This window comes from Molossus molossus, unplaced genomic scaffold (assembly GCF_014108415.1).
Source record: "Molossus molossus isolate mMolMol1 unplaced genomic scaffold, mMolMol1.p scaffold_m16_p_4, whole genome shotgun sequence".
In the NCBI taxonomy this organism is placed as follows: Eukaryota; Metazoa; Chordata; class Mammalia; order Chiroptera; family Molossidae; genus Molossus; species Molossus molossus.
Window position 1 is genome coordinate 17,961,179 of NW_023425377.1, and position 23,842 is coordinate 17,985,020.

General features: G+C 44.9%; 1 protein-coding gene across 1 annotated transcript in view; it reads right to left on the reverse strand.

Moving 5' to 3' along the window:
- Nucleotides 1-4,711: 4,711 nt before the first annotated feature.
- Nucleotides 4,712-23,842, reverse strand: part of LOC118643505 — a 48,708-nt gene continuing 29,577 nt past the window's right edge. Inside the window, exons 4-5 of the mRNA XM_036281611.1 lie at nt 5,452-5,582; nt 4,712-4,855 (exon numbers count right to left, since the gene is read on the reverse strand). Of these exons, the coding sequence (XP_036137504.1) occupies nt 4,712-4,855; nt 5,452-5,582 (275 nt within the window). The remainder of the gene's footprint in view (nt 4,856-5,451; nt 5,583-23,842) is intronic.

Here is a 23,842-nt window from a genome sequence, read left to right on the forward strand (position 1 = left end):
TGTAAATGACAGGGTCCATCCCATACAAGTGTCCCTACACTTCTTTGCCCTCTCTTGCTCCCCTTCGCTGATTAGATGATGACACCCAAGGTGATTTGGGGAGCCCCTGCGGTAAAAATGGCAAAACCTCCCATGTCCTGGTTCTTGAATGACTGCAAGGAAGTGAGCCCGCCCCTGGACGCAGGTGAATGAGAAACAAACTGTTTGTTGAGCCCCGCTGTGGACTTTCTCTGGTACAGATCCTAGATTGTGCCTCATGCAGTAGGTACTTCTGAGACATCCTGGATCTGATAACTACCACTGCATATACAGGGAAACAGGAAATATTTTAAATCTCTTATAAAATAGTAGAATCATTTTCAGTGTTCAGAAAGAAGCTTGACGAGCTCACATTTAAAAAAAATAGAAGAGGAATGCATTTTTAAAGTGAAATTAATATTGTGCAAACATAGAAACGGCGAACTAGGTAGTAGTCGGACGGTCCATGGTCCCTATGTCGAGAAATTCTGGGTTGAACAAACAGGAGGTGTCTGCACAGTACATAGGCGAGCACTTGGGCGGTCTTTAGCAATACATTCTGTAAGTCTGCAGGGGGCGAGCAAAATGGGGGTGGGTGAGCGCTGTTCAAGCTTTCCCCCATTTGGAGCCCCACATCTTCCTTTCCCAGAGCGTTTCCTGGGACGAGCATTTCATGGCACACACTTTGGAGAACCCTGATACCACCTGCCAAGAGTCTGGACGTAAATGCTATGGCAGAGTAACCATCTGCTCCCTCTCAAAGTTTCTGAGTGACTTCATAAGAAGCCTGACCAGGGGACTCATGCTTTAAGAAGTGTTTAAAAATATGAAGGAGCCCTGGGCGGTGTGGGTCAGTTGGTTGGGTGTTATCCTGTGTACCAAAGGGTGGCCGGTTTGACTCCCAAGCAGGCACATGCCTGGTTTCGGGCTCCACCCCCGGTTGGGGGCGTGCAGGAGGTAGCCGATCAATGTATTGCTCTCACATTATTGATGTTTCTCTTTCTCTCTCTTCCTTCCTCTTGCTCTAAATATCAATTTTAAAAATCTTTTTTTTTAAATTATGTTTTCTTTATTGATTTTTAGAAAGAGAAAAAGGGAGAGGGAGAGAGAGATAGAAACATCAATGAGAGAGAACACTGATTGGCCGCCTCCTGCATGCCCCCCACTGGGGATCAGGCCCACAACCTGGGCATGTGCCCTGACCGGGAATCGAACCAGCGACATGTTGGTGCATGGGTCAGTGCTCAACCACTGAACCACACTGGCCAGGCTAGCCAGGCCAATTTTAAAAATCTTTAAAAATATGAAGGCTATTACTGGGACATTGAATGAAGTTTGAATTTGAACTGTGGACTAGATAAGGAAATTGCAGCAAATTTAAGTGTTTTGATTTTTATTATATTTATGTAAAAGAATATCCTTTTCATTAGGAAATATATACTGAAGTATTTAAAAGCCAAAGTCATGATATCTCCAACTTAATCTCAATTTTTTTTTTTTTTTTTTTTAATAAAAGCATATGTGGGGAGGGGGTGGAGAGAAACAGAGGGAGAAGAAAAGTAAGAGAGAGAAGGAGGGGACATTAAAAGGGAGAGAGAAGAGAGGGGAAGAAGGAGGTGAATGATAAGCAAAAAAGGTAAAGTATAAATAATTAGTTTTTGCTTAAACACCTTTGTGAAGTTCTTTTCTACCCTTGCAATGTTGACAAGTTTGGTATATTACACATACATGCATGTACACACGTTACCAAAAAGAGTGTGAAGAGGGATGTCCTGCTGTGAGTTCAACATGCATACTGGTTGTGTTTCAGTCCAAACATGTCACACACAGTTATTTAAAATTGTCTTTCTCAGCCCAGCTGGTGTGGCTCAGCAGTTGAGCATCAACCCATGCACCAAGCGGTCACTGGTTCGATTCCTAGTCAAGGCACATGCCCAGGTTGTGGGCCCGATCCCCAGTGGGGGGCATGCAGGAGGCGGCCAATCGATGTTCTCTCTCATCGATGTTTCCATCTCTCTCTCTCAAAATCAATAAAGAAAAACCAAATTTTAAAAAATTGTCCTTCTCAGCCTGAATGCCACCAGCAAGAGAATTGCCAACTATGACCTCAAATGGCTCTCAGCACGGAGTTCAGTGGTACTATGGTGTCACTGTCTGGTGGGCAGGAAGAGAGGCGTTTGTGCTTTGTTTTTGGCAAAAATCAGAAAAGTCTTTTTTTTCTTTCTTCATCAATGGCCAGGCGACGGATTGCAAAATGAAGCTCAAAGTCCACATGCTACGTTCCTGTTGCTCTGAGGAGAGAATGACCGAAAACTCAATATCTGCTGATCAGGAAAAGGAGGGCTCTCTTGCCACCAAGTCAAGCTGACTGGCAGTAGCTCCCCCACCGATTACTTTTGTGATGTGCTTTCATTGGTCACGGTACTTTCTCCACGGCTCTGAAGATCCCCAAGTGCTGGGCACCCTGATCAAGGCGGGCATGGACACACTTGTCCAGCAGTCCCCGTGGCACAGTGTCTGGGGAAGAATGCCCCTTTGAGTCCAAAGTGAGTTTTAGGCTGGGCTGGACAATGAATGATCTGGACACAGAGGATGCTCTGGACATTTCTGCATTTGAACCCTTTCTTCCCACCTCTGGTACTTGTTCCCACTTTCTCTTCCATCATCTCGCTCTCTCGCTCTGCCTTATCCCTATGGTCATAGTTACTGCCTGTGTTCACCACAGTCACTGCCTGTGTTCACCACAGTCACTGCCTATCTCAAATAGAAATAAAATACCCGTTGATGCCACACCTCCTCCTCGAGCTTGTATTCAATTTCTCTAGTCCCCTTCCAAGCAAAACATCTTGAAAGAAACATCTAAGGTCTTGGTTTCTACCTCCTCGCCCATGCAACACAGGCTGACTGGTCTTCCTACGCCCACCCCTCCATGATGAACACTGAGTGACATGTGATTCCTGCCAGCCACAAACATCACAGGGACCCAGACGAAAATGTCCACGCAAGGATGACACCACCTTTGGGCTGAGTTAGCAGTAGCACCCCTGCCCCTTTCTGTGCCTCAGTGTACTGTTTGAATGGCTTTAAGACGTCTGAAGGAGGTAGTGTTCCAAACGCAACTGCTACCCGCTCCATTCCACTCAGGGCTGAAATGCTGTGGAAATTAAACACACTGTCAGAGCCGGAGTCATGCCATTTCCTAAGTTTGGTCACTGTGGTATTCTCTAAAATGAGGCCTAGTTTCTTCTGGAGGATAAATGCTTTCACAGAGATGGAAAGAATCCTGGTGAATCTCCCAAGTAAAATGTGTAATAGGCTCTTGTTAAATTAATTCTTCAACGGAGTCAGTTTTCCAAATGTAGGCTGACCTTGGGTGGTCTTACTGCAGTATTTATTTTTAAGTTATTAAAGGTAATACCTACCAAACTAATAAAAGAAGAGATACTAAAATTAGCATCGATTGAGGATAGATATCAAAATAATACAAGATCATGTTTTCTTTAAAAGTCCAGAAGAATTAATAAAAGTTAAAGAAAAAGGAATAAAACAATGGAAATGTAATTGGATTGCCAAGTGTTTCCCTTACAGATCTCTTTTAGAGGATATTAAACTCTTCTCCAGTAAATTATCTAAAAGACATAAATGCTTACACCAACATAACTGAACCTACTCTAACATCTGGACAGCCAAAGTATGACTGTTTTCTGTGCATGTAAACACCAAATACCTCCAATAATCAAGGATCTCTATTCCATCCCTCTGGGATGGTACAAAAGAAGATGCAAATCAGTACATTTCTCTACATTTAATAAACTGTCACCTTGATTAGGACATCTCAGGCTGAAAAACACAAGGGCAAAGAGTGACACATGACTGAAATCTAGAAAGACAATTACGCCGGGAACCGCAGAACTCCTGTACAAAGCTCTGTAAGCTCGAGATAGATGCACTTAGAATGAGCAAAGTAAATTTTAATATCCAATGGGTAGTAAAAACAGAAGGAATTCGGTACCCTGACAAAATGCTGAACACTGTTTAAAAGTTTCAAAATATTTAATTAATAGGAGGGAAATTTAAGTCCCACAGTTCTGCGGTAGCTAGCTAAAATAGCCCTGTTCTCGGAAAACATGCATTTTTTTCTGAGTACATTGTTATTCCTGCCTTCAAGGAATCATATATTGGTTGATGTGTATACCTTGTTGCCAAGAAATATATACAAAATAGTCTACAAATGAAGATTAACTGTGATCATCTATACCACTATTTCTGACAACCCAAAGGGTGAAGGTAGTGAAATCTAAAAGTAATTAAATAGTATTCCACTGTATATATGTACATCTTCTTTATACAATCATCTGTCAACCTCAGGTTGTCTCAATGTCTTGGCTATTGTGGATAATGCTGCAATGAACATAGGGGTACATATATCCTCACAAATGACTGTTTTCAAATTTTTGGGTAGACACTCAGAAGGGGGATTGCTGGGTCATATGGTAGCTCTATTCCAAACATTTTGAGGAACCTACATACTGTTTTGCATAGTGGCTGCACCAATGTACGTTCCCACCAAGAAATGTAATAAGGCATGAATGAGCGACTGAATGCAGCTGAAGATGGCCTCTTGGAGAAGGTAAATCAAGTGAGCCCTGACTGAAGGGAGCTGAGGGATCCCAGGGGAGAACAAAAGTAAACGCTACTCATCGTCGATGCTCTCGGCCACCTCTTCTGATCGCATTAGATCACATATGGTGTCCCGGTAGATCATGCCATTCAAATAGATCACAGCGTGAAGGTACCACACAACATAAATCCCATTGGGCCATACCTTTTGTACAGTCTTCAGTGACACAGTTCCTACATCTCACCATGTTCTTTAAGCTCTTTCCCATTATAATTATTTCTCATCTAGCTCACGTGCAAAGAAGTCCCAGAAGAGATGACAAGTTTACCATGGTCAATGCCCCTAAAGACACCCAACTTTGCTGCTCAACATTTAAAAAGAGAAAAAATCTGACTCAGAGTCAGCACTGCAAACCTTGGGTTCTCCAGGCATTTTGTTAGAGAACAAAGAGGAGACCCGTGTTTTAAATCCAAGCTCAGCTCCCTGCTTCTCTGAAGGAACAATTCCCACCTCAGGGATGCTGCCCACCTGACACTGGGGTCCCTCACTCTCCTGACTGTGGCCTTCATCCTGTGTGTCCATGGCCTCCAAGAGGATACCTTAACTCCTGCCATTTATGTCCTTCATTTCCCATTTCCCCCCTTGTCTCCCACTCCTTACAAGTACCACGAAAGAATTACCAGTGCTTCCTGCATCAATCCTGAAACGATCGGTCTCGATATAAATAATCTGAACGATGATGCCATCCCTCGGTTTACCATATAAACAATTCTTCCTCAAAATAAACATCTTCCAGGGCAAGTAAAAGAAACCTGGTGTTGCATGAGGTCTGCCTGTTTGATGAGCTTGGCATCCTGCTTAAAGTAACCACCAGGCGTGGCGATCTCAGCCGTGTTCTCTGTATTTAGCAGGAAGGTAAGAGACTGCACTGAGCACAGGTTTCCTAAATAAGGGAGAAACACGCTCAGGCACTGGGGTGCGGTAAAAATAGAATCCTCAGCTGCCAACTGCATAGCATTAAACAAAAATCATTGTGTTTTGTTTTTTTCCTCTTCCAGTACATGAATCATCTACTTGCTGGTTAGCATGTGGGGGAAAAAATACAATAAATCCTCTATTGGCCTCCCAGAAACTTGGTAATTAGAGTCCCATTATTTTTAAATGCATACTGCTTTGCTACCTATATTAATATTCCATTTTCTCATCACTCTTGTTCTGTTGGATCACAAAAGCATCCTCCTCCCTCCCCTTTTTTGGTTTCTGATAATGTCATAAAATGATCTCTCTTTAAACCCCACCTCCTCCCAAAGTATCATGCATTCACCGGCACTCTGTTTTGAAATATGTATGCTTCAACCTTATAGATTGCATACTTCAGCTGACAAAAGGGTTCTCATGTCAACATTTACTTACTGGAAACTTATTTTCAGACACCATGACATCATAATAAATGAATAAAGTGCATACATCACTCATCAAGCACCGATGGGCAGACAAGAGTTACATGCCCTTCATGAAATATTGTGCTAACTGTGAAACTGCTCTTCCAGGCCACTCCCCTCTCCAAGCCTCAGTTTCCTCATCTGTTACCCTCTGGTAATAGTGTTCCCTTCTTGTGAGGTTGGAATGAGTCAGGTGCATGAGGCTCTTACTGTCTTGGACACACACGGAATGTTTCGTCTTCCTCCTTAGCCACATGGATCCTGTTAGAGAGATATCCTCAATCCCATCGACCCCACTCCTCCCAGAACTCCTGGTTTCACCAGCTTCTTTGTTCTTTTTGTCCTTGCCAACCAGGGCTCTGCTGCTATAGAACTGTGCCTCCAAAGTCCTGCGTCTAATAAATAATTATTCTCCCAAAGTCACTGAGCAGAACCTGCCACCTTCATCTTGGAGGCTGAGTTCTGGAGAGTGGATGACCTTTGAGGAAGGAGCCCTCTGAAGGCACCTGACTCAAGCCATGAAATGCTGAATCATGAACGATTTAAAGCAGAAAAGAATTTAACCAAGTTAGACAACCTGTAATAGCTCATGTGACTGGGGCCATTAGGACCATTTTGGTGTAGTTCAGGCCAAACTAATGACTGTGAAGAGAAGGCACCTGAAAACAAGTAGACTGATTCAGCTTTTCTATTTCCATTTTCAAACCCATTTGGAATTTCTCTAGTGTGTCTTCCTAGGTTGACATGTTTTTCCACATCCATTTGTTCTAATTAGTCAAATAGTTTTTAACCTCCAAAGTCTTTTAAAAATCTTTTCTGGTGTGGCTCAGTGGTTGAGCATTGACCCATGCACCAAGAGGTCACCAGTTCCTGATCTGGGCACATGTCTAGGTTGTGGGCACGATCCCCAGTGTGGGGCATGCAGGAGGTGGCCAATTGATGTTCTCTCTCAACAATTTTTCTATCTCTCTGTCCCTCTCCCTTCTTCTCTCTCAAAAATCAATAAAGAAAAATTATTTTAAAAAAATCTTTTGCACATCGACGGTACAGAGTTTGCAGAGAAAAAACAAAACAAAAACAAAAAACTAATGTTAGAAACCAAAAATCTAATCCTCCTCCCTTTTATAGATTATTAGCACATGCTTATGAAAGCTAATAAGGTAAACATAAATCGGTAGCATGGACAGGGATCAGGCACTAGGGAGTAGTGAGGACTGTGGTAAAATGCAGGGCACATGCACCCCCTCTAAAGGCTTTCCTTAGTAAAACAGTTGCAATAAAATGTGTCAACACCCTGAAGGCCCAATAACACACTCTGCTAGCCAGTTGGGGCAACTACCAGTTCATAATTCCCCTTCAAATGCCAACCTTTCCTTTCAGAAATGGAAAGTTAACCCAGAGAACTCTAGGTGGACTGTCTTAGGCCACATTAGATGCAGGCCTGCCAGTGGGATCTCTTGGCTCTTAATCCAAAGCTCACAATGTACTCAACTCCCTCTTGTATCCTTAGGTGACAGGAGGAAATATACCACCATAAACCCAAGTCTCCACAAGATCAACTATGTTCACAACTCAGTTCTAAGCTCTGGGGTGGGTAAAGAAATCATCAATTTACACTACTTCTCCTGAAGAGGACAACAATGTTACCTCTTTTGTTAACCCCTAACCCCTCTCTCATGCACACAATTAACCACAAACACTTAAAAATCTCTGAACCCAGAGGAATCTCAGGTAGTCATCTGATCAAACCCACTGCCTACAGGCAGATAAAGTGTTACTGCCATTAAAAAAAAAAAATTAATAAAGCTACAGCCCTGGCTGGTTTGGCTTAACAATTAGAACATTGGCCTGTGGACCAAAGAGTTGTGGGTTCAATTCCAGTCAGGGGCATGTACCTCCATTGCGGTTCGGTCCCTGGCCCTGGTCAAGGTTGTGTGGGAGGCAACCAGTCAATGTGTCTCTTTCACATTGATGTTTCTCTCTCTCTCCCTTCCCCCACTTCCCTCCATCCCTCCCTCCATCCTGCTCTATCTGAAGATAAATAGAGAAATATTCTTGGGTGAGGATTTTTAAAAAAATAAAAATAAATAAATAAAGCTACAGAGTCCCTAAAAGAATGATAAATTTACTGAGTAACGAAGAATACTGCCTTCTTGCTTTTTAGGATAGAGGTTCTCTTTGGAAGAGAGATTTTATATTGTAGGATAAAATAATCATATAGCCATGTGCTGAAGCACACAGTTCAGACTATACATGCTCAGGAAATTAAAGGGACACACAGCCTCTGGTCTACAAAAGCCAGAATGGTTAGGGCTTCTTGGGAAGCTCCCCACTTAAGGAGAAAGGGTGTTTCATGTGCCAAAGAACTATGAACAACTGTTTCCACATAAGGATACTGATTCCACATCATTTCTGAAGGTCAAACTTTGCTGAGATAAGTCCTGGTTTAATGCTCCTGCTGCGTCACCAAGCCCAGATGGCACCACCAGAAATGCTTTGTTTACAGCAGCAACCGCAGCAGAGTGGAAAACACCAGATACCGTCGCCAGGGAGACTCCACCACAGCCGAGCCTGCTCCTGATTCCCAGCTTGGCCGGGGGTAGGACCAGTCACCAGGGCTGATGCACAGCACAGTCCAGTGGGGACCTTGCATAGTTATGAGGGAGCAGGGAGCAGTGTCGTGGTGTCTCTTCCTCCTCGAAGATCTGTGACTAAACGATGTTCTGCATCTTCAGATACGTCGTGAGGCTACATGATTGTTTCCATGTTGGAATTAGCAAATAATTAGACTGAGTCTTTTCAATTAATCAGAGTTAGCAAATAATTAGATTCAATCTTTTAAATTAATCTGAATACCCTTCTTGCTTGTCTGTTTAGTGCCTTCTGTCTGTTGCTTTTGAGTGACAATGTCTTCCTCCCTGACCCCAAAATTAGAAGAAATACACTCTTAAGTTTTTTTTTGTTTTGTTTTGTTTTGACATACTATCAAAGTGAAGACAGAATGGTAGTTTTTAAATTGTTCCTATGGAATATACAGACTTTTGCCCACACTTACATCCTCATGCTTCCTTTCCTGCATCCCCTTCCCTCCCTTTTCTGTCTTTATGGATTCAATCTGGCCCCTTGAATACCAGTTTTTACAATATTTTACACATTCCATCTTTTTTTACACGTTTATAATTGTGTTTCGTAATGTCCCGAAAACGTTTAGAAAGTGTTCATATATAAATGATTCCAAAGCTTACCCAGAAATCATCTTACATCACAACCCTTTCATTTGGGGATTCTTAATTTGTATTTGGGTTTCATGTGGCTGAGGCCAACAGAAAAGGCAGAAGGAATGTTTTGTGAGGCTTGGAATCCACGAGAAAGCCTCTTTGTTTCTGTCTTATAAGGCAAACAATTTCTCTGACTACAGCGTTCTTGGGATACATTTTTCCCTCCAGAAATGTCTAGATAAGTCATTGTTGACTGCTTTCCTCTAAGGGAGACTCCTTTGATCAGCAGGACTTCTGTTCTTTTGTCAGGTTTTTTTCTGGTTTTGCATGGAAACATAGATTTTATCTGGATGTATCCAGGTGTGGTTGTCATTATACTTCGCTGGCTCCCAAGGAAATCTTTTACTGTGTATGTCCAGCTCAGAAAAATGTTCGCTTATGTCTTTGAAGTGTTCGTCTCACTTCTAGTCTCTTCCTGAAAAACTTCCATAGTTCTTAGAAGTTCCTATAACTCATTCTCGATCTACCCCAGTCATCTTTATTTTCTTCGGCTTCATCATCCACCTGAATCAGTCTGGAAACGCACTCCACTTTAATTATTCACTTAGCTGACTGACGCTTCTTCTCAGTATGAATTCTTCGCCGATATCAACGTCGGTTTTCATTGCCATTGCCTTTCCAGTTCCTTACAATGTGTTCTAAGTGGTTTCGCTTGGTTCGATGGCCTTGTCGTCTCTGCCTGCACCGAGCTCATGGACCCCCACTCTCCCAGGGAGACGTCACAGCAGGCTTGCCCTCCTCTGCCCCCACCCGCTCTGGGGTTTTCCAAAACTTCCTTCTGGTGTATAAACGAAAGCATGCTCAGCAGTGTGCTTTTCCCACCACGTCTTCCGGATGGCGGTCCTGCTCCTTATTTTGTAGCTTGTTGCAGAGGCTCTGTGCTGCCTCCATCCACGCAGGAGAAAAGACCTGTGCAGATCTCGGGTGCACCCTGTCCCCGCGGGCACCCACTGGATGGCCTTCCCACACCTGTGGCTCCGAGTTTCCTTCAGGTGCCTGGAAGGCTCTCAGCTCCCACGCTCTGAACAGAGGAAGCTCATGCAGGACAGTGCTCTCCGGTGTGCATGACTGCTCTTATCTCCTGTACTCCTGTTGCACACACAGGTCTGCATCTCCAAGACATACAGCATCTTCGCTCTATTGTGTTGTGGCTATTGTATTTTGAGAATTGGAGCCTCTCACTAGTTTGTGTATATGTACATATATACATATATCTGTGTGTGTGTGTGTGTATGTATATGAGTATACGTATGTGTGCATAAATGTATGTATATGTGTATATAAGTGCATGTGTGCACATATGTATGTATTTGTGTGTATGCGTATATCTATAAATGTGCTTGTGTGTGTATGTGTGTATGTATGTGTATGTATACATATGTCATGCACATGTCTGTGTGTATATACATGTGTGTATTGAAGAGCAGATTAACTCAAAAACAGCACCCACGGAAAAAAAGTGGAAACGTCCGTCTTCCCAGTTGCTACTGACAATGGATTTTGCATCCAATATGGGTCCAGAGATAAAGCACCTGCAGGGAACTCCTGGAATTCTGTTTCCAATGGCACACCACACGGTAGCTTTCACTGCGTCCTTTAATGCAGTTTCACAACCCGGGAAGGTCTGTGAGAATTCCCCCAAGAGTTTGGATAGAGACTGATTGCCATTCCTAGTTTTTGATAATGAAATAATTCCTCAACCTTTGTTTTCTCTTAGACATTTTAGTAGAAAGTTTAGAGAAGGTAAGTTAGGTGCCATTTTAAAACCAGAAGCCCTTCTTTATATCTCCTCATTCCAGGTGTTTACACTGTAAAGATAAAAGCTATCTGAGATATGACCTGGTTCTTCATGCCTCGGAAACTCTCATTGTATCGACACGAACCATGGTGCCCAGAGGGGTGAGTGGTGAGCCCAAGGTCCCAGAGCTGGGGACAAAGCCCAGACCATAGCTCAAGTGCCCTGACTTTAATAGTGATAAGACTACACAGTCCTGCAGAGAACATGGTAATGATAGCTATTTAGAAAAAGCTACCAAGTCTGTGTGTACTTCTGCTTCAGCAATCCCCAGGGAAGAGGAGGGGCACCTCTCATTATTCTTGAAGCACTGTCCTGTCACTAACAATAGCCAGTTCCCATTTCTTAGCTTCTGAAATGAGCAAAACCCCCACAAAGGTGGGGAGTCTGACTTCACACACATAGGGGAAAACGACCTTCCCAGAGCCTGTGTACAAGACTAAAAAGGTATTGGACCTCTACCGAGTCTTTGAAAGTCACACATACTGAATTTCTCCTTTTTTTCCCCAACTGCTTACAGCTAACTACAGCCTTGAGACAGACCAAAGGATTTTCCATTCACGCAACGGCCAGACACTCATCCTTCCCAATATAAGCCGTGCACAGCCCCAAAAGCCAATTTTGCAAAGCGCCAGATTCTTTCTGAACATTCCATGGATTTCATTATGCATTAAAAAAAAAAAAAAATGTAGCCCTGAAGCTAACAAGATAGGCACTGAAAACATGTTCCCTTTGAATTGGTTCTATAATACCGGTTGCTAATGAACCTTGGAGAAATGCAGTCTGGAACAACACTCCCCAGATTCCAAATTCGCTCACACTGACCATCCTAAAGACAGAGTCACTCTAAAGTCAAGAGGCTTCCCAGGTGGTGGCTGTTACAATCCCAGTAAAATGCAGTGTGTTCAGCTCTCTGAGATGTACCTGTGACTGTCTTCCCAACATCCCCAACCCTTCCCTTGGATGACCCTCCTTTGCATCCTGCTCCCACACCGCCCACGCAGTCCTCAGGCCTTGGGTACCAGGGAGGTACCTGTGACTCAGGCCAGGGTCAAAGTTCACGATCTCACTCCCTGGCCACACTTACTGGTCCACAGATGGGCTTGCAATGCTACCCAGATCAGTGAGACGGGTGGTGCGTTTCACTGGGTGCTCCTGGGAAAGAAGCTTCTGGGTCTCCTGAGAAAGCACCAAATGCAACACCCACCCCCTCCCAGAATATGAACGAGGAGGAGAGAAAAAGGGAGAATTTTAACCTCCTCAATTTATATGCAAGACTTATTAGGGAAAACGATGAGGGAACTAATAATAAAGTTTAATTGCCAATCAAGTGAGGAGGCATGTTTTTAGAGGATAATTCCTTAGGATTAAATGTGGCATTCTGAAGACTTCTGCAGAGGAAATACCCCTGCAGCGAGAGGGCGGGGCTCAGAGGAAGGCAAAGCTATCATTCTTCTCAGGAAGAGAAATCCTGGAGCTATCAGGAGGCTTAAAAAATAATAGCTACTCTTTTTGACATTTAGCTGATCAATGTAATTTGAGCTGTCATTCAAATAGACTAAAAAAGTCGAGGTAACTTTATGAAAAGTAGTGGGCTTAGAAGAACATATCCAAATCATATTTCTATTTTTGTGGTCGTTGGCTTCCATCAAAACAAAAGCAATGCTATTCTAGTATACTTTTTCATTGCATTTTCAAAACATGAAACATGGGTTGCCAAGGTAATCACTGACTTCCATGATAAGAGTCATAAATCAAAGGAAAGAGTAATACTTTTAGAATCATGCAAGTTGATTTAGCATTACCAGGGAAGGCTAGAAATGTAGACAACCTAAAATCCGACATCTAGAGGTCATCAGGAAAAAGGTTACTGTTTGCATGAGAAAGCTACTCATACAATTAACTGAAATTAATTATGCTTGTATAAACTTTATAAAACACAGCACAATCTGGATTTTTGACTAATTAAGCTTTAATTTCGTTGAGAAAACCAAACCATATAAGCTTTTATGAGAAACCCCTGCTCACCCATTGAAAGGAAAGAGGTAACTGGTAGCTTTTAGGAACCATCTGGAGAAATAAACAATTCGGGAAGGCTGCAAAGACAGAAATTATAGTCAATTATCTAAGATGCAAAGCCATATTCCGAGGTTATGCTGTCCTTCATTTTCTCAAGAGTACCCCTTAATTAAATGCAAATAATCAGAAATAGCAATTAATAGATTGCTCTAATTCCCTGATTAGATAGTGGAGCCCCTTTATAATACTTTAAGGTTGCTGTGGACTCTGTGAAAACCAAAAGGAGCGTATGTATATTCATAAACTCTGCTCCCAGGCATCCGTGACTGCAAGTTTTCACAATGGTGCTGTCTCAGGGGCCAGCCCCGAGATTAGCAGCCATCCCGCCATCACCACTATTTCTAGGACATTTGGACAATCAATCTTTCTTGACAGATAGGCATATTGCCTTTGAATAGACCAGCGAGAGGCACAGGGCTTCTGAGAGGGTAAGACTTTCTAACAACCTAGGCAAGCATCCCATCATCCAAATCAGGCACCAACCATGAAAGGTCAAACAGCCTCCCACAGAAGGCACAGTGCGCAGCAGGGCCCCGGGAGCTAGTGTGCTTTCCCTCCGTTCCCTCTTAGCGAGGCTGTGCCTTCCTGCAGCGGAGGCTGAATGGTAACTCCCTCTTCTCATCGCTGCAGAGTGATCGCCTGCTCCGTGCCTTGTCCCCATCAGGGCCTGCGAACTTGCCTCTCCCTGTGCCTGGAATCTCCCTCAGCTCTTTGCTGGGTTGTCTCCAGCTCATTCTTCTGGCTTCTACAAAAAGTCACCTCTGCAGAGATGCCTGTGCTGATCTGTGTCTAAAGCAAGCCACTGTTAGCCTCTCTATTTCTTTCGAAGGACAAGACACAATACTTAATTACTTTATTTAGTAGTTTGCTTCCTTTTTTTCTCTTATGAATACAGGCCATCTCATCCACCAGAATGGTTATACATAGTTCCCTCTGCTTCACACTCTTCTCAGCTGAATCAGCAATAATGTATACAGATGAAATATCAGAGTGACTGCAATTATAAGAGCAGAGATGATTTTTCAGCCACACCCACATGCTGTATGCTTTCAAAACTCCCATTAGTCATTCATTTAAAACTGAGTTCATGACGCTGTGCTGAATTTTAGCAACTGAATCATCTTCTCCTCTTTGTAAGGCAACTCCCCAAGTGTTCAAGCTGACAATAATAATCGCAAGCATTTACTGGGTGCCCACCAGGCTCTACTTTCTGGTTATCTCCCAACTTCATCACTCAGCAAAGCAGGTATCTCAAATCCCTTTGCTACACATGAGTAAGCAAGGCTCAGAAAAGTTGTCACTGGGCCACTCTCACCTGGCTCCTCAGTAGCAGACCTGAGGTTGGAACCCAGGTCTGTCTTCTCTAAAGCTCCTTAAAGCACCCTGCCCCTCTCTCATATCACATTTCGTCACACCTCGGGATCCTGTCACAGCATCCGTTCAACCACAGCTGCAGAACGACTCTGGGCAACGAGAGTGTGATGGAAAATGAACCAAGAAGCTGGGCAGTTTGGACCGAGAGGGTTTGCTCCAATGTAATTAAGTCTGCTGGTAGTGAGGCCTCTTGTCCTCTCTAAGTTCAATGAGTGATTTGTCCCATATGAAAGACAATCAAAGCCCTGGGTGGTACGGCTCGGTTGGTTGGGTGTCCTCCTGTGCACCAAAAGGTTGCTGGTTTGATCCGCTGTAGGGGGCAGGAGGCAGTTAATCCATGTTTCACTTTTGCATTAATGTCTCTCTCTCTCTCTCTCTCTCTCCTTCTCTCTCCCCCTCCCTCCCTTCTCCTCGCTCTAAAAATCAATTTAAAGAACCTTTAAAAAAATAGAAAGAGAATCAGTAAGGTCCATTATAAAACACAAAGACAATTTCTCAATAAACTGTGTGGGCGGGATACCACCAGCTGGGAAAGAGAAGAATTCATCCTAATACATGGGCATTTAGAAAGTTCTGGAAATCAGTGCCCCTTAGGGATGCTAAAGACCCTCAGCATTCTTCATGTGCCCTGCTATTGACTATTGAAATCATCCCAATAATGTCACTAGCACAAGGACTGGGGGCTCAGGAATGAAGACACTGACATCTCAGCCTGCAGAGCATCATGGGAGGATGACGGCAAGTTATTAGGAGGTCCAGGTTCAAACAGGCTTCCGGTTGCAGCTCTGTTACTTACTGCAGCCCTGAGAAAGTGACTTGATCTCTCTTCTAAGCCTCAATCTCCTCATCTGAAAAAAGGGGTTCATTACAGAACCATCTCCTAGGGCTGTTACCCGGATTAAATCATATACCCCATGTTAAGTGCTCAGTAGCATGCCTGGCACAGAATAAGCTCTCAATACATGTCATCCTACTAATGACAATAATCTATTTGCAAATCCTGAAGTTAATGTACCTGAAAGTGGCCAAATACTGATTCATAAAGAATGCAAACGACTTACTATAAACAAGCTTCCTTTTTGTAATGCAGAAAGTGTTTATATTAAGTGTGGGGAATTAGAATTTGTATGTATCCTTATAGGTGGAGTCCCTAATTCAACCACACGTGGCCACGGGGTCCTTAAAGAAAGCAACTACTGTGGTTGCGGTTCCATCCCTGGCCCTGGTGGGGGTCTTTCGAGAGGCAACCAGTCGATATGTCTCTCTCAAGTCAATGTTTCTCTCTCTCTCCCTCTCTCCCTACCACTCTATCAGAACAAAAATGGAAAAATATCTTCAGATGAGGATTAAAAAACAAACAAAAAAACCACTACCATAACACGTCCTTACTTCTTTTCCACTTAGAATTCTTTTCTTTTTCCTTTACCATTGATTTTTAATCCTTTGAATCCCACAAGTATCATATAAGTACATTCTTGCAAAATGGTCAATAGAACATGGTAACAAGTCAAAGTCAGTCTCCACGGGCCCTTCCCACCTGCCTCACCACCCTCACCCCTGAAAATATCAACTGCACCCCCAGAGGAAATTATTTTCAGATTTTCTAGGAATCCATATACAATGTTTTCTATGTTGCCAACATCTCTTTCCTTTGTCTCCCTTTGGTCAGTTTCGCTTTCAGTATCTACGCGTTCATTTTGTCTTGAAGGCCCTCTCTTTGATCCATCACACCTTCCAAACATTCTTATAGCATCCACTTACTACAGTGGCACTTTTCCATGTATGTGTTTCATCATACGATTATTTCCTGTCTCCCCCATTATGCAGAGAGATCCACGAGACAGGGCCTGCACTGAACTCTGCTCACTACCGTACCTGCATCACCTGCACAGCACCTGGCTCACAGAAAGAGCTCAACAAACATTTGTTGAGCAAACGACCAGAATTCATTCGTGAGGCTGTCGCCAGACAGCAACTAGAGTCCCAAAAGATTTGAAGAGGTGAGAATTTCATATAGAAAGCATTCGCCGAATTGGGACCAGAAAATCCTTTTGCAAAGAAAAACCACACACGTCAGAAAGAAGCACAAGGCTTTCCGCCACTTTAGGACAAGCAAGGCACACCCGACCGCCACCCTCATGAAACCCTCCTCGCCAAGAAAGCAGTGCAGGTTTCAATGGAGAACACCAGAAATATCTTATGTGGACTACAAAGCATCCATTGCTAAAACAGCAACCGACTATGTACATAGGGCACGAAGGTGGTTGAACCCAGTGAGAGACCCAGTAACCCAAAGTGATCCCTTTCCTCTATCTTTGGGTTTTGGGGATAGTGCTTTCATTTTTCATCTTGGATTAAGAGACTTGTTGGAGAGAGAACACACGCTTGCTTAACGTAGCTGATTCCAGTCCTGTGCACTCATGGTCAAGACTCCTTGACATTGGCCAACCCAAATTTGATGGCCAAGTAAGGGACAAGAAGGTGCTGAATCTTTTACCATCTATTTGATAAGCACTGGCTTCCCGACCCGTTTGAGTCTGCAGAACACATCTGTGGCCAAGGTCTACTGCTCCTTGTTCACTGTTATTTATTCTGAAGTGGGGAGGTTGGCTGTAGTACTGACTAGGCATGAGACCTTCAGCAGATCACTGAGCCGCAGCTGCTTCAGTCAAGAGGGTAAAATTAAGTGACTCCTGCCATGGTGCTCCCATTACGATGTCTGTAAAGAATCACATTCCGCGCCCTGGCCGGCTTGGCTCAGCGGTTAGAGCGTCGGCCTGCAGTCCAGAGAGACCCGGGCTCGGTTCCCACTAAGGGCACGTACCTCGGTTGCAGTTTGCCCCCGGTCCTGGTTGGTCGTGCAGGTGGCAGCCACTCGATGTGTCCCTTTCACGTCGATGTTTCTCTCTCTCTCTCTCTTCCTCTCTCTCCCTCCCACTTTGAACAAAAAATGGAAAAATGTCCTGGGTGAGGATAACAATTAAAAACAAATAAAAAAAGAATCACATACCATAATAGATGCGAGCAGGCTTTCGAAGGTGCAAAGAACTTTTATAAGCATGAAGAATTCTGTTGTTTGTTTTTTTCATTGTGTTTCTTGGAATACGTATAGTAAGCTCCTAAAAATACCGGTGGTAATAAAAGGATGATTATGTCAACTTGGTGATAGTGATTTCATGAACTTTTTGTTGTGTGTCTGAGAGGGAATCGCTCACTAGGGCTCTCTCACAACGTCTGGTCCGACTGGGTTCTTGATAAGTGGGGATTAAAGGAGTCCATGTTCTACGGTATTATTTCCTACTGAAAAAGGCTCCAACTGACCTTACATTCTTTCTTTCCTCATTCTTTATCAATGAACACTTACTTACTTACAGAGCATCTACTGTTAGAAAATCAAGTTTTGCTAGATGTTAAGTTCTCCACTTAATAAAGTTGGTTGCCAATTAAAAGCTGACCGAAGTTCATAATTTTATCTACGCAAGCCTTCGAGTTAGGGGGGTTCTCCATAAATAGACAGGCTAGGAGTTTCTTCCTGTTCTTTAACTCATCTATCAAAGCCCCAAGCAGACCAGTCGCCGTGGCTTGGTAAAGGCAGAAAGTAATTCGGAAGGCAACCGACCCGTGAGTTTTCCAACACTGGCACCAGCTACGCGGTCAGTGTGGCTCCTTCAACATTCATACGGCTGACTGCTGGAGGGTTCACCAGCACTGAGTACTTTCATGACTCCTAGTTACCCCTGACCATCCCTGCCATTGAACGTTACGCAATAAATACATTCCTGGTTAGGACACACTTGTTTTATTGTTTGACAGTAAACATTTCCGAAGCGAAGTAAAAGCATGACGTTCACATGAGACCCGTCTGGATCTATACGCTGGTCCTTGTACTGACTCACCGAAGAGGCTGGGCAGGGTAAGTTCTCTGCGCTCTGGTTCCCCCGAGACAGAGGGGAGATGACAGTACCCCTCCCAGGGTCATTGTGAGGAACAGGGAGGCCACACGGGGTCGGGAGCTCAGCACTGTGCTCAGTGCAAGGTGTGGCATTTGTGCGGCTAAGAGCCGAGGTGGGAACTGCTCGGTGCACTGCGCTTGAAGAGAGGACTGCAGCTCTCTTTCTGTATTAGTTCCCTGCGGCTTCCATAACAAATGCCCACAGCACCTTTGGCTTAAAACAACAGAAACTATACTCTCACAGTTCTGGGAGCCAGAGGTTTGAAGTTAAGGTGTCCGCAGGGCCACGCTGCCTCCGGAGGCGCTAGAGGAGACACTGGCGTCCCTGGCGGCATTTCTGCAGCCTCTGCCTCTAGGGCCATCCTGCCTGCCCTCCTCTGTGTCGGTCTTCCTCCGCCTGACCTCAGGACGAGGCGGGGCACACCTGGATGATCCCCATGCTCCCCTCCCCTCAGGATCCTTAACTCAGACACAATATCTATGGCAACAGTCACTGGAATTAAGCTGAGGATTTACCTTTTCGGGGGAGGGGAGGAGCACCCTTCAACCCACTATAATCGCCCATCCTACATTGTTTTCTAGAACCGTGCACCGTGCCCTGGCACAGGTGGAGCCTACGTGCCATCACTGCGAACGGAGACAGGACCCTGTGTCTGCCTGGACCCGCGGAGTAAAGCAGAAGACCCTGGCTTCTGAGTCTGGGTCATAACAGGGTGATGCTCTCCCGCCGTGGAAGGGAACACGTTCCGGAGCCAGCTGCCAGCGAACAGGGAGCCCAGGTAGCCCAGGCGCCCGGTGTAGGCGCGCTGGCTTGCGGAGGCCGCAGCTCACCGTAAACCTGCTTCGAGATGACACCAGCCCCAGCAGTGGAGACCACCTCAGCTATGGACTCCCCCCAGCTCGAGGGCTCGCCAGACATCGGGGAGCTCGGAGAAGCCCACAGCTCTGCCCAAGCAAAAGAAATGATTGCTGTTCCATTAAACCACCAAGTTGTGAATGGTTTGTTGTGTAGCAAAAGATAATGAGACCAGTCATTCATTCAATCATTGAATAGATTAAAATTAAAAATTTAAAAAGGCACATGAGATGTATTTCCTGGCGCTCAGCATCTTGGATTTTTGTCTGACTAAATATAGTGCGAGCAAACAGCACACTGGAGGAAAAAGTGATCCGATTGCGCTCATTCTGAGGCGAAGGGTGTGGCGGGCACAACAACTGGACACAGGAACCATCTGAGCTGTGGGGGACCTTCTATACCTCCCGCCCCCGCCTGGACAGTAAGGCTCAGACGTGGTCCCTGGCCCTTGACACAGCTTTTCACCCAGCAAAAGTCCACCTTGCTCCTCACAGGCCAGACGAAAAATCTTTCATAGTCTCACATATGTTATTCCGGGCCATATGTTCATCAGATTATGAGAAACTTTCTTCTCCCCTTTCTGTTAAATTGAGTTATTTCGTTTGTTTGCTTTCCTACCTGAGCCCTCTGGCTCCGGGTCTTCCAAACTGTCCAGGGCACGGAAAGGAAAGGCAAACAATTGTTAAAATAAATCGAGAGGAATGAAGAACTTCTTTGTTCAAGGTCGCGGCGCGCCCTCCAAGACCCAGCTAAGAGATCGTCCAAGAACTTTTTTATAACCAAGAACGTTCTGCAGGGTTGGAAGCAGCGGCGTCTGTGCGCTCAGGTAGCTGCTGCATGTTTGTGACGGGCTGTGGCTGAGGCGTCGCATTTCTATGTTCTTTCATTTCAGTTCCACACTGGACAGCACAGTTCGAGAGGAAGTATTTACAAAGCCACCTTGACTCAGAAATCCTAACAGATGCCTCCCAGGCAACCCACCTGACCTGAAACCTTCTCCCAGCTACTGGGTTTCTGTCTATAGCCTGAAAAAACCCCCATCTGCTGTGCAAAGACGGACCCTCGTGGTGACACGACCCTTGAAATTCGGAAATTCTCTCCCACGATAGCTTAATGCCTCAGTGAGAGGGAACAGACCCCCAAGATGTGGTCGCAACCTCCGATTTCTGAGAGTTACTCAGAGTTCACAGCTGCGTGACCGATTAGACCTAAAACGTCCATGAGCGAGCCGCTGCGTGTGACGTGTGAGACAGCAGTTCTTCCAGGGAGGTTTTCTGACATCCCCCCCTCCATTCGAGACACATAAAAAATGAATTTTGAGTGCATAAAAACTAAAATAGTGGCAAAGGTCAGGAATATGATCCAAATAACAGGCCGGAGTTGCAGAGCAATTTGTTGATAATTGGATGTCAAGCTTCTCAGTGTGACCTCCCGAGAGTACGGCGTGCATGCTGTTTGACTCGCCCGGGTCAGCTCCCTTCCTCTCCCCCCACCCCTGCTCGCTCCCCAGAGCCCTGGGCTCCCCACACTGGAACCACGGTGTCCGAGGCTTTGCGACCAAGTTTAAATCACCACTTTCAGGCTACAGTCATGACGCTTCCTCCGCTTTAAACACCACTCAAAAGGGGTCGTCCATCCTTCCAGACTTAACTTGAGAAGTCTTCCAGGGCCTTGTAGCTTTAGCTGATTTCTTCTTTATACTCCCTTAAAGCGTCTGTCATTTTGGGAACGCACTCAAATTATCCATTTAAAAAAAAATTCTTCCTAGGAATTATGATCTATTAAAACCTAGGATTTTCTTTATTAAGATCTTTAGTGCCCACACAGAACACAGTGGACCACCCCAATGGTGTGCTTAAGAAGTACTGACTGAATTGAAGTACACTTGCCCAATACATTGTCTACATTTGTAGCAAGTGTGGTTTATAGCATTTTGCAGCGATCACAATGACCAAGTTCACCCTCGACGACATGCTTTCACGCAAAGGGAAAGGACACAGCTTCAAACCCAACTGGACCCTGCAGAGCCATATCCCAGGACTGCTCATGGAACAAGATTATGTTTTGTCTCTTGGTTTCTGAAATTTTCCTGACGCCTAACGAAATACCATGGTGGCGATTTTTCAGGTTGATGAAGACGAGCTCACGGGTGAGAAGGGACCGAGGGTGTCAAAGCGCTGAGGGATGGGAAGCCTTTCCAAGCTTCCAGGTGCAGCTGGTCTGTGCCAAAGTGGATGCTACTCTCCCACGCGACACGCTCATCCCCTGCATTCAACCAACAGACACCGAAAGCCAGTAACATCACCTCCTCTCATTTGCTAAGCAAACCTGTATTAACCAGGGTGACGTCGCCTGCTTCTATCCTATTTCACACTCAACTATTAACTCAACTATTACCTTTTTTCTTCTCGTGTCATTAAAATGTAGCATGTAGCTGATACACAGGAGGGGGTGTCTGTATTAAAAATACCTTTCCCTAATCAAACTCAAGCACTCATCTCATTCATGACCTGTCAACTTTAATAAACACACTAATACTTCATTTTAAGAGCAATAAAAAGCTCTATTAACCCATCTTTACACATTTTAATTAAAGTGACTACCTATTCATATATTTTGTCATTCATTTATTCAATAAACACTCCAAGCATGTACCACGTGCTAATAAGCAAGGTGCTTAAAGCTGTGGGTACAGAGATGAACAGTGGGAGGTGGCTGTCTTCTGGGGCTCACACACGACGAGCAGCAGCCAGGACAAGAACAGATGCGTGGCACCAGGTACGGCAGAACACACAGTGTCAGCTACACTGGGGGGATTTGGGAGAATGAATGAGAAGAGAAAAGCCTAAAAAGGACACGGTCTATAGAAAAGCAAATGTGGATACTGTCTGCCAGTGAATTCTGACTTCTTTAATGGGAAGGAAGTCCTGGCCCAGCTGCTCAAAAAGCAGGACTCTGAGAACTACACGGCTTCGTCCTCCCAGGTCACAGCTGATGGGGCATCGCTCCGGTGTGGGGCAATCAATCACACTACCCTGGGACGTAGAGAGTGTGCCAGGCCAACGCAGTCCCTCTTGGAGTTTCACCTGGGGAACAAGAGCCTGGGATGGGTAGAGCTGAAATGGACGAGCCATTGCACAGGGAAGGTCAAAGGCAGATAGATGCATGCTGAGGTTGAAAGGAAGAAGAACACCTGAATAAACTCAGGGAGCTCAGCAGCAAGCAGCACAGCAAGAGCATGGGGATCCTGGCCTGCAAATGGGAGAGAACATTCCAGGGCGAGCTCCATGCCCTGTGGTCCAGGAGATCCAGGGAGTGGACCTCTCCAAAGGAGCCTTGGTTCCTGACATGCTCTAGTCCCACTGCCGGGAGGCTGACCCACGCTTCCATGCCCTCACCCACGAGAGCCCTCTCCCCTTCCACGGCGCGGCACCCTCTCTCCTCTGCTTGAGCTAGTTTGGCTGGGTCGCAATCCCTCTGGCCTTCCCCGAGCGGATGACGTGTCGGTGTTCTGACTGATGGGACGCGCTGGCCATTCTCTCTGGCTTTTACTGTTTAACAATATGTCCAATTTACAAGTATTAGAACGCCTTCCTCTGACCCTCGGCGGATCTTCATCTCACTGCTGGGTAAATAAATCATCTTTCAGACATTGCATTGAACAAATTCAATTTGTCTTCATGAAAAATAGCACTTGAAAACGGGCAGCATGCTGAACTGATCAAGAGTCTGGGCTCCAGAGCCAGACTCCTGTGACTGGATTCAGCCCACTGGCAGCATGGCCTTGAGTAGGTGACGGCACTTCTCTGAAAGACTCCCCTCCCCCATCTGGAACATGTGGGGACCAGTGGCCCCTACCGCATAGGGTTTGAATGAGGGTTCCATGGGGAAATTATACAGTAAGTTCCGTAGAAGTTTTTATTAAACCAATGGACATGCATTTCTTATGGAATCACAAATGCTATATGGTTTGACTTTTGTCATTTTGATGAAGGAGAGGGAAATAGATGTTAGCAGGACAGTAAGACGATATTGAGGAACTATCACGTGTCCGACACCGACCAGACACTTGACATCCGTTATTTCATGTATGTGGTCTACACAAAGGGAACTGAAAATTTTGATTAACAAACACACACTGAAAGCCAACTGAATACCAGGCACTAGGTTGGGGGGACGAAGTGAAGAGAACACAGTCCCTGCTCCTGAGACGTTCCAGGGAGCTGAAGCCGGGTCAGGCAAGCTTGCTATCTGTTTGCTTTGGTTCAATGATGGGCACAGTGAAGATTTCCCATGAGGTGACTCCTTAGTTCTTTTTCGTCCAACAATGAATGATTTCACACTCGCTGGGCTAAAAGATCAGGACACCTATTGATAATCTCCATCCTTTTACATTGTGCCACTTATTAACCACTTGAGCGAAACGA